Raw genomic sequence first — 11,430 nt, forward strand, 5'->3', positions numbered from 1 at the left:
AACAACTATGAATGCTTGGAGCTTGTTCAAATCTGTCAGAGTAAAAAAGATCCAAAAGAAAACACAGCTATGAATAGTTGATTAAGTTCTGTAAACATTGGATGGAATCAATGTATCAACTCATTTATTTTCCAGAAGTGACTAAATTTGTTCTTTACAGCTGACTTGGCGCTGTATCCATGTCATACCATACCTACATTTGCTTAATGATAAAAAGACAATGTAAAACTGCTTAATAAATGTAACATTTCCATAGCAACCGGCAATAAAATACTGTGTTCGAAGGGTCACTGTAACAGCCAGAGGACTGTGCACCACCCACTTTGGGGAGCACCGTTCACACTTGGCCATAGAAGCATAGCGGGAGTGGCCCAACACAGTGCACGTGCTTGCCTGGCTACCACTATGCTTTTAAGTGCACCGTGCTTTAAAGGAAGAGAACGATTCTGCACTGAGCAAGAAAAAATGGAATAAAGCAGTACAGTCTGCCATTCCGAAGTGGCATTTTTTCTAGTCGTCACCCACACAGAGCTGTACTGGGGCATGCTGTCTGGATGACACAGGTGTTCTCTCTCTTGATGGGGGGGGACAAACTTCTATTTTTTTTTTTTTTTTGAACTTAGGAGTCGGACCGTATGTTTTGTCCACTGGGAAAATTGAGACAGTGAAATAAGGAACCATTAATAAATCAGTCAGGACAAACGTGCATGAACCAAGGCTATCCTTGGGAAACCGAGATCTAGGCTCACCCGACGTACTACTATTTGAGATCTTTCTACCAGAGTACAGCAAAGGATTCACTCATCTCTGCTGCTGAGTCATACTGGCCTCCAAGGGAAGAATGGGCTTTTTGACACATCATTTAACCTTGGTCTCCCAAAGGAAGGATCAGGGCAAGTCAATCTTACCTGGAACATTAACCCAAGGTTAATGAAAAGACATTTCCTAAAGTGTTTTTAGTTCAAGACTGACACAATTGCCTGAGGCTACAAAGCAGCTTTAAAGCTTCACTAGCAGGAAACACAGGAGACACACTTGGGAGAGATAATGTTCACGAAAGAGCATCAGACCCAAATTACAGCACTCAAATATCTGGTCTGGCTCTGAACTTAGCTAAGTTACTCAATTTCATGGGGACACCTGGGTGGCTCAGTCGGTTAAGCGTCTGCCTTCAGCTCAGGTCATGATTCCAGGTCCTGGGATCGAGCCCGACGTTGGGCTCCCTGCTCAGTGGGGAGCCTGCTTCTCCCTTGCACTCCCCCTGCTTGTGTTCCCTCTCTCTGACAAAAAAAAAAAAAAAAGTTATTCAACTTTATGGACCTATAAAATCAGAAGACTGGTCTAAAATGGTATGAAATGTCCCACCCAAGGAGCAATTTTCCCCACCAGGAATATCCAGAGATGAGGACTGAAATAAAAGGCCACCTTGGGGAGAACCTCCAAACTTAACTACTTAAGTTTAGCAATGGCCAAGTCTTCTGTGCTACAGGGGCTGTCTGCAATGTGTACAGAGAGCTGGGATCTGCCATGTATTTGTTAGCTTTTAAACATTCACCTGATCTCATTCCTAGCTAGTGGGTAAAGTCTATTTGTTTCAAAATATAGTTTGTATCATAATTCAAATACGAGCTTCCATTGGACTTTATCAGAAACAACACCCTGATGTTCTTCTGTCTGTACTGACAGGTGTTCATTTTTAAGGCTTTGATGTCAAAATCCAAATTCCTGCGAGCTTTCCATAATTCTCTGCGTGTTGTGCTTGCGGGACTTGGGCTTCTTCCTTTTCTCTCAATCCTGACTTAACTTTCTCAGTCAGTGCACACTGGGCATGGTTTGGTGGTGGTTGGAACCCTGCCATGGATCTTTTGTAACCACCTATTTCTATCCGTCTGGTGACTGTGATATAGTCCATAAAAGTCTACAGAGATAGACACCATCTGGACACATGGCTGCAAGAGATGAAAGAGGACTAGAGATGGCCTTTAAGGTTAAAAAACAGGACTTTGTACTACTTCCTTGGTGTTTCATTGTCTCATAACTTTACACCCTCACTGCCCACCCACATTTTGGTTCAAATGAATGAATGAGAGACTCTCATATGGTCAGAAGACATCAAGCTTGTTCTGACCCCAGGAGCCTTACCTATGTGCCATTTGCTACTCTGGGACATGGTGGCCTCACAATGACCAAGACGTGACAGAGAGAATAGGTCTGGGTGGGACTCAGAACAAAACTGGGTACAGAGAGCAATGCCTCTCCACCTTGGGCGTACAGCAGAATCAGGAGGAGCTGGTGAACAACACAGACGCCTACGCTGAGATTCTGAGTCAGCTAACTCTGGGACGAGCCATAGACATCTGCACTTTTAATAAGCACACCCCCACCTTACCCCTTATAGTCTCACCCAGGCAGTGTTCCATCTTCAGCTTTGAGAAACACATAAAGCAATGACAAAGCAATGACAAAGCATTACCTGTGGAGCAGAAAAATCACACACACATCACCCATGCCCCAGGCACGCTGCCCCACCACATTCACCTCTGAACAGCAGCTCCTGGCCAGTAAAGAGCTAAGTAAACCTGTCTACGTCTGACCATGCGTGAACATTCGTTTCTAACAGCCACCCTCACTCAAAGTTTTCTGCTCAGAGTCCACACGCCATCTATTCACATGTACGGTCAAAAAAAGCAACATCTCTGAACTCATGGCTGGTTTTCAAGGTATGCAATTATTTTATTTCCTTGGCCTGACAGCATAAACTTCATTACACAAGAATCTGCAGCTGACAGAACGGACACAGATTTCTCCCACAGGAAGGACCCTTTTCATTAGCAGAGATGAACTGAAATGTCATGTCTGAGTGCGGTGCCTGCTCCCCACCCCCGCCCACATAACCCCCAAAGTGAAAATAATCAGAATCCATAGAATCCCCATGAAGTATTAAGTCATCCCCTCAAACCTGTCTAACTAGCAGCTGCAGTACATGAAAACCTAAGTCAGGAGGCAGCTGGTCATCACTTAGCAGTTCTGTGTGCCTGGGACTGAAGGGACAGCAACAAGGGAGCAAGAATCCTGGCTGAGTGGGAGGCGCAGACAATCTGTCTCACCTCATACCTGCCCCTCCCGTATATAAGACATCTCTGTCCCTATACGTGGAGCAAAGTTTGGGAAATGCTGAAGGAGTGGTTTTATAGCTCGTAATTGGAAATGGTTGTGGCTCCCTAAAGTCCCACGTAGGTGTGGGATAAGGGGCACCAGAGAGAGAGCAGGTTAGACAGAGATGCTCAGCTTTCCAGTTTAATGCTACCAAAACTATCTTCAAAACTACACCATCTCTCATGCCCGGCCCCTGTCTTCCAGTGGTGAGAGAGCTCCATCTCAATGTCTGCCTAATGTCAACCAGCACCACTGGGTGGCGCTGTGATGTCTTGGGATGTATGTGGGATTATGACAGGGATGGGGAGGAGTGGAGACAGGTCAGGGTCACAATGCCTTAATTACAATGGGCTTCTTTTGGTCCCTAGGAATGAAAAGCCAGAAAGTAGTCCTAAAACATCCTCATCCCCTTTCCCTACCTGTCTTGTGCAAATGTCAAAAATAGAATCTCTGCCCAAAGAGGAAAGAGAGCAGGAAGTTACTGGTGGTCCACAATCATCTCTGGCCCCAACTTGCCCACCTCCTGCCTCTTCCGTGAAGTCACACAAAAAACAATTCACAGAAATGTTGTGAAATTAAATCGTCTTCATTCCTCTATCAAAGCCAATCCAACGCCTCTGTCCTGACATACTTTCTCCCTGGGCCGAGGAAGCAGCAGAAAATATCAATTGAGCATGTGAAAATATGATGACGGTGTGTGCAGTGTAGTGTTTCCAGATATCTTCCCCTTCTGTCTCCGCCACGGTGGGAGCCCTCCCTCTCTTTCCCCAAGTCCCACACACACCCCTCCCCCTACCCCCGAGTCCAGGTGCTCCCATCTGCTGGGCTTCCAACACTCACTTCCCATAGACACTCTCGTCACTGTAGGCCACATACAGAAAATAGTCTTCCTCATGGTTGTCCTGAGGGAAGAGACAAGAGGGAAACATCACATTCACTATCTTGAGGATTTTGAGCCTCACACAAGGTAGGTAGGTATAGGAGTCATTAGCCTCCACTGAGAAAAGAATAAAGAAGTGACAGGAATTCAACTTTTGAGTTCACAAAAAATCTTCAAAGACAACATCCATCTGTATAGATATATCAGGGATAAGAACATGACCCTTAAAAAAGCTCATTCTAGGCAAGGGGAACACAGATACAAAAAATACATATACTTCAATATACACTAATAGGGATTATAGGCAATGGAATAAAAATGAGATTAAGAGATTGTTAGAATAAGTTTACACAACTCACAGGGCACAATAAGAAGGCAATACCATGTGAAATCCTTTAAGGAATAATACAGCCATAAAATCGGGTGATACAGCATGAGCAAGTCCTTTACAATAGTTTTCTCATTAGATCCTGACAGTTTACCAATTAAACCAAATGAAGTCAGCAAATTACTCTCTCAAACTGAGTTTATCTATTAAGACAAATGAATCAATTTAAAGGCTTTGCCTTGTAATTTTAAATTTCATTCTACTTAGAATTTGCAATCAGAAACAATTTCTTGCTGTTTCAATAAAGACAATCCAAGATTAGAACCCTAGAAGAAGGCAAAACTGAGAATTCAAAAAGAATGAATCTAGTAAGCTGCTCAATCCCTAGAGGCCAAGTGACATTTAATCGCCCAGAGCCTTACACTGCGATGTGTAAGGGGATACAGGGAAGTAACACCTCTTGCCCCACTTCCCAGGTGTGTTATCAACAGATCCTGGAACAAAGGCTAGAGAACACGAGACTGCACGGTGTTGTGACCAGGACACTTACCTCATAGAGCTGGCCCATGGTAGCACTAGTAGGAGGGATAGTGTTGTTGACAAAGAAGAATAAGGCGTCCTCAGGCCTCAGGTGGATCCTCTTCCGGATTAAGAAGTAGAACTGGCCAACTGGATAAAGGAAGGTTTTAGAAAAGGAAGGCAATTAGGAAAAACAAGGGGGGAAGGCTTAGAAAAAACAAAACAAAACCTCTACTGCACCTGCGCCCTTTAAAGTACCAGCTTTAGATAAAATCTCAGCAGAGCCAAATACTGTCCTATAGCTTTAGAAATAGAACGTGCAACTCAAAGAAGCCTCCATATTCCCTGACATGCCACTGAGAACCTTATTCTTCAATCCTTTCCCACTTTACTCAATTTCAGACATACTGTTAGCATCTCCACTCAAAGCTTGAGGAAGACTTTGAGGGAATCCTACGTACATCTAGACCAAAATACTCTCTAATCGTTGTCTAAATGGGATCTGAAATGCACTTCCATCCTCATTCCCACCTTACAACAAACAAGTGATGGGGAGAGGTCTACTGGACTCCAGTAATCTCAGCATGGTCGCTCATCCCAAAGTCTGGGCAATAAGTGGGGTTCAATGCTGCACCTTCTACCAAACATATTGAAAAAGTTCTAGAAGACTGATACTCAAATCTAACAACCCTGGGGCAAATACATCTACAAAATCTTTCCAGTATTTTCTGGATTCCTGGTTATTCCATTAACGATCACTAAGGTGAACAATATATTCTTTGTAATCCCAAACAGTATCTACAAAACATATTACCAAATATGAGGAGACAAAGTATTCACCTGCGAATCTCTAAAATGTAATCCGCCCTCTGACTTTCCTTTTGGAATAAACTGGTATCACAATAACAAAGCAGATTCTAAGTAGTTTAAAACACAGGCATCTGGCCATTGCTTTCAATGTTGTGCATTCTGCTGTGTCTAAATCACACAAGACTTTGTGATGGGAAATGCATAAGCGAACTGGCAATGGAGAAGAATGGCTGAGTCACTCCGGTTTGCGTCCCCCCCCCCCCCGCCCCAATCTCTGGAGAATCCCACCCACTTTCTTCAACTCTACTTCCTCTCAATCCCACAATCTCATGCACACAGGAGGTACAAGAGAGGCTCCACAATGGGAAGGAGGGCCTGGGGAGGGAAAAAGCATTACCTGTGAGGTCAGAAGGCACCAGGTACTTCCTCTTGTCCAGATCAGGCACCCTGGCCTTAGGAGCCTTCTCCACAATCACCTGGGAGGGAGGAAAGTGAGAATGAAAAATACAGAATCTAATCTAGTATTTTTCCTCCCACATCCTACAGTTGCCCTATTTGAAGTGCATTTGTCTAGACCCACTAAAATGTTCCCATTTCTGGGGAACCTGGGTGGCTCAGTCGTTAAGCGTCTGCCTTCGGCTCAGGTCGTGATCCCGGGGTCCTGGGATCGAGCCCCCACATCGGGCTCCCTGCTCCACGGGGAAGCCTGCTTCTCCCTCTCCTACTCCCCCTGCTTGTGTTTGCTCTCTCGCTCTGTCTCTCTCTGTCAAATAAATAAACAAAATCTTTAAAAAAAAAAAATGTTCCCATTTCTTATTCCCCTTTACCTCTTACAAAACCTATGGGAACATGGGCTTCCTTAGTAAGATTACAGTTTTATTACCGCAACAAGAAGAGAATGGAGGGCATGTGACGAAAAGTAAAAAGAACCTTGAGTTTAAGTAATTACAAGTTACCTGTCAGGTATAGGATCTATACTTCCTCGTATTTAATGAGAGCATCAAGAGGACTGTGCATTTCCTCCAATGCTCCTGAGTACCTACTGGTTTTATTCTTTCTAATGAATGCACTTATTAAAGGTACTCATAAAATGTGGTTTAAATTTTATACTGTGTCAAAATTTTCAAGAATGACTGAAAAAAAATGTTCAAGGCATGTTTTATTAGGTCAAAGAAAGTACTAAATAGTACTGAGAGTATGAGATCCTGTAATATGAAGTCATTTACAAGAACCCATTTATCAATATTGGTTAGGTGTTGGTATTTTAAGGGATTTCAATGTCTACATTAAATATTTCTATAACACATCAAATTTTATAGAGATCATATATTTCTGTAATGAAAAGAAAAAATGAAGATATATAAAAATTAAAGATTTAATGCATAAAATTTTAAATATTTAAATAACATTTGTTTAATTTATATAATAATTACAAATTTATACTTAGTATTTATAGCTTATGTAATTTAACTAAAATTATAAATATTTAAAATCTTTTATAAAACCATCAGCTTTCGATTTTTAGCATCTGCCTTTGGCTCAAGTCATGATCCCGGGGTCCTGGGATGGAGCCCCATGTCGGGCTCCCTGCTCCACGGGAAGCCTGCTTCTCCCTCTCCCACTCCCCCTGCTTGTGTTCCCTCTCTTGCTGTCTCTCTGTCAAATAAATAAATAAAATCTTACAAAAAAAAAAAAGAAAGAAAGAAAATACAATAATTCCTGATCAAACATACAATAAATGTAGAAGAGTTACAGAAGCAGAAGTAACACTAGACAAGTATCCCAAGGAACTGTGTGATCTTCAACAGGTCACTTAACTTCACTGAGCCACAGCATTCCAGTGAGTAAAAGAAAACGGTAACTTTCCAACGTATCTTTTACAGTCACGGTACTGATACAATAACCTTGAGTAATCCATATAATTTTATGTGAAAATGATTTGTAAATTATAAAGAATTATCTTAATATAAGGATTGGCTTCAAGAGCAGGACTTGGGGCTTGAAGCTTTTAAATGAAAGGGAACACATTAAAATAGTGAAAAACATTATTTTGTGTTTCTGGAGAAAAAGAATCCTGAACCAGGAAGACCAGAGGGACATGATCCCACTAAAAATTTTAAAATGAAAACTGGAAAAAAAAAAATGTGAATCAGAAATTTAAAAGAAAAAGTAGGAAGAGGTTCAGGGAGAGACCAGTGAAGCCCCAACAATGAGGATGGACAGGAGGCAGCAAGTTAATAAAATCAAAGGGAAAGAGAGGGAGCCTAGCACTGTGTCTCAAAGGAACCCTGAAAGCTGCCAGCTCCCATCAGTCAGAAGTGATGGAAACCACAAAAAGAGAGCAGAAAAAGAGGGCAATAAAACATACTGCAGATAAGACATCCAGACAGGAGGGCAGGCTTTGGAGAGGAACAGGAAGGGGTTGGGTAATCATTAAGGCCTTGGCTTACCAGAAAATATTTTAGGTTTCCAAGAATCCCAACTCTACTCGTGGGCCCTGGGTTAGCTGCTTTTCCTCTATGGTGCTCAGGTTTTTTTCTTCCGTGCAATGTGGCCTATATTCCACAGGGCCTTTTACAAAGTTTAAAGCCTAGACAATCTGTTCCTAACCACAATGTTGCAGATTTTCAATACATTGTAGCTATTAAGATACTTTAAGATCTCAAGAAACCCTCCCCTCTCCAGGTATGACACATCTATTCTTTTGGATGGTAGCTAAGAGATAAGGTGGGGCCAAACCAAAATTGAGTTATGTGAGCAGTCAGGGTACTTGATTGCATTGGTAACACCAATGGTCCAGCTGGAAGGGGCTTCAGAAATCACTTACACTAACCCTCTTTTTTTTTTTGTAAAATGGACACTTCAGGACATCAAGATTAAGGATCCTGCCCAGAACTAGAACAAAATCTCACAACTCAGAGAGCAGAGCTCTTCTTCCTGTGTCACAACTACAAAGGTCACAGGCTGAGCATCTGAGGAGCAGTTGGGAGGCTTATAAACTGGTTAAAAACCAACTGGAGGAACCATGAGATCTGACTGATGGTTCTAACAGCTTACAAATTATCACAGAGGTAAAACATTTTTTTTTTTACATCAAACAATGAGCAGGAAAATAGGGAGGATGAGTTGAAATATTCTGGGTGAATGCATGTAAATGGCTGAAATGGGAAGGGCTCAGTTTTGAAGAAATACCTGGGAATTTTAACTAGATTTAGGAACAGGTACATTTCAGAGTTTGTGACTTAGGTAGAGCTACTGCAACAGAACCTCAGACCTAAGAGTTCTGAATAAATGGTAGTCATTGATGCTGTCTGGCATCATACGACTCTGACCTTTTGAGGGCCACGATGTTTTCTCTTGATTTCCAATACCTAACAGTGTGAGGTACACAGTGCCTCTTTAATCGTTTAATAGAACTGTATTAGAAACTGAGAAACAATATGGCATGGAGGATCCAACAACCAGAGTTGGAATCTCAGCTCTGCCACACACCAGCCACAGGAAACCTTTAGGAATACTTCATTTCTCTGTGCTACAGATCCTTCATCTGTAGAACGGGATTATAATGGTGTGAGGATTAAGTGAATAAAGTCAGAGCATGTACAATACTTCCAGATACAGAGAAAACTATCAATCAATGAAAGTTGACATTTTTAAATATTCTAAGAAAGCAGGACCGCTATCACCACAATTGGGGGAAACTTCTGAAGCAGTCACCCAAGGTCCAGAGACTGAACAGGTAATTTGCAAAGGATCATTAACTGGGTGAGTAACAGAGCTAGCTCTCCTTTTTAGCCGAACACCCTTGTGTGCAATTCCTGGTGAATGGAACAGCCCTAAGATCTTCTTGCTTCCTTATGAAGGACTGCACGGGGTTTCTACTGCGGGCATAATGCCCAAGATGCTTCCAGCAGCCGTAACACGATGAAAATTAGGTAAGGATTGAAGAGTCCCAAAGGGTACCTGCGGGTCAAAAACTGACACCAGATAATCACAATTACTTTACCTGTACATAATAGGTAATCTTTATCCTAATATCCCTGCCTGAAGATAGCACAATCTGAAAGTCTCTGCTCTTCCACCTCCAAAACGCAAGGGTTGTTGTTCCCCCTACCACACTTAAAAGTCTTCCACCTTCCAATTCAGCTGCGCAGCCTACATTACAGGAAAACCAGGCAAGTGGCGGGGGAGGGGGTGACGGAAAAAGCGCCCGGATGCAGAACGCTACCTTAATGTTTCCTCTTATCTCCTAACTGCAGGCACTAATTTTATCCACATAAACCAGCTTCCAAAACGAAAAGAAAAAGGCCTCAGTCCTTCATCATTGTGTGCAGGTACAATCTGATCGAGTAAGTACCGGTGGGAGACCGGCTTCATCCATAAATGCCCCTGGAGCCAAGAATGATGAGGCAATCGGGCTGTTGCGCAGAGAACGTGACCTTGTTTTCTAGGCCAGACCTGTCTTGTGGCGCCCCCCCCCCCAACACACGCACACTTTTCTACTTATGGAATAAAGAAAGGATCCATTGGTTTCTGAACCTTTCCCTCCCAAACCCAATGTTACGAGGGCCAAAGTCGACTTAAGGGAGAAGCACCTAAAACAGAAATCGGTGGACGCAAACCTCATTGCATCAAGTTATTTCCAGAACAATTTCCCTGGGATCTTAAAGGGAACAAATGTAGGGTCCCAACCTGATCCTTCTCTCACAAAAGAGCCACATTTTGAACACCTACACATCCTCTGAATACTGCTGAGTCACTCAAACGTAGGCTCCGCTCTAAAGATGCGGTCAGTTCCAAAGATGACGGGCCCTGGGGAGATGAGTTTTAAAAGATCTGCAGTGAGAACGTCCATTCCATTGGCTGTCCTAGCAGTGAAGGGTGTTCAGGGCTCAGTCATCATAGAGACCACCCTTCTTCGGTACCTTAGGGCAGCCATCACGACTCCCCCGTTCCCCCCAGGCCCGCTAACCCCCTTCCCTCCCCCTCCCCGTTCCCCATTACACTCACAGGGACCCTGTCCGGGTATTTCTTCCGGATCTTTTCTCCTTCCTTTTTCCGATACTCAAAGGGATGGTCCTCCTTATACTGGAACTTCATGATGGACCGCAGGGTTTCTAAGATCCCCGGACGGGGCCTGCCTTCCTCGCTGATGGTTGCGTCTCTCCCGTCTCCCTTCCCTCTGCCAAATTTCGATAGGTATCAGAACCGCCCCAGAAATGTCAGCTCCCGTCGCAACGCAGCTTGGCAGAGCTTTCAGAAGGGATGTCGGGTCCCCTCGGACGCAGGATAGAGTGGATCAGGTAAAGAAATCCCAGCGGCTTTTCCCGAGAGCTGGAAGCACAAAAACAACACGGCAGCGCGTTGGTATTGTGACGTCATGACGTCCCGCCTCCCCACCCCGCCCCCAGCGTTTGGACCGCGCCGGGCGGGGAGAAGGGCGGAACACGATCTATTTTCGAGGAGTTCTCTTTCAATCTAAACTTTCCTGAGTAGAGTTTGTTGCAGACATGAAAATTTTTTACTTCGAATTTTATTGTGGCTGTGACACTAAAAATGGTTTGAATGCAAAAGATACGTCCCAAAAATATCTTCTTCCCTCTTTCTCGCTGTTTCTTGGTTTGATCCAAAAACAAACACAGGGCGAAAATCCAGCTTTTTCCAGCTTATTGGGATGGGGAGTCTAGGGAAGGAAAGAATGGGGGTCCTGGCATTCCTTTGACCAGTACAGAAATGC

The 11,430-nt window shown here is 43.5% G+C and overlaps 1 protein-coding gene across 1 annotated transcript; it reads right to left on the bottom strand.

The window, feature by feature from the left end:
- Window positions 1-2,709: 2,709 nt before the first annotated feature.
- GABARAPL1 (GABA type A receptor associated protein like 1) lies at window positions 2,710-11,054 on the bottom strand. The gene is made up of 5 exons (XM_021690819.1): window positions 10,704-11,054; window positions 6,091-6,169; window positions 4,915-5,033; window positions 3,997-4,058; window positions 2,710-3,794 (listed from the first exon to the last, which is right to left on the bottom strand). The coding sequence occupies exons 1-5, from the start codon at window positions 10,791-10,793 to the stop codon at window positions 3,743-3,745; spliced, it is 402 nt and encodes a 133-aa protein (XP_021546494.1). The 5' UTR covers window positions 10,794-11,054; the 3' UTR covers window positions 2,710-3,742.
- Between the last annotated feature and the right edge of the window lie 376 nt (window positions 11,055-11,430).

Source organism: Neomonachus schauinslandi, chromosome 5 (genome assembly GCF_002201575.2).
Source record: "Neomonachus schauinslandi chromosome 5, ASM220157v2, whole genome shotgun sequence".
Taxonomy (NCBI): domain Eukaryota; kingdom Metazoa; phylum Chordata; class Mammalia; order Carnivora; family Phocidae; genus Neomonachus; species Neomonachus schauinslandi.

Excerpts from the sequence above, each read along its gene's own strand:
- GABARAPL1 (XM_021690819.1), bottom strand. The coding sequence starts at position 10,793 with ATGAAGTTCCAGTATAAGGAGGACCATCCCTTTGAGTATCGGAAAAAG. Across the intron at positions 5,034-6,090 it reads GGTGCCTTCTGACCTCACAG|TTGGCCAGTTCTACTTCTTA; the intron begins GTAATGCTTTTT and ends TCCTTTATCCAG. Across the intron at positions 4,059-4,914 it reads CCATGGGCCAGCTCTATGAG|GACAACCATGAGGAAGACTA; the intron begins GTAAGTGTCCTG and ends CTCTTCCCTCAG.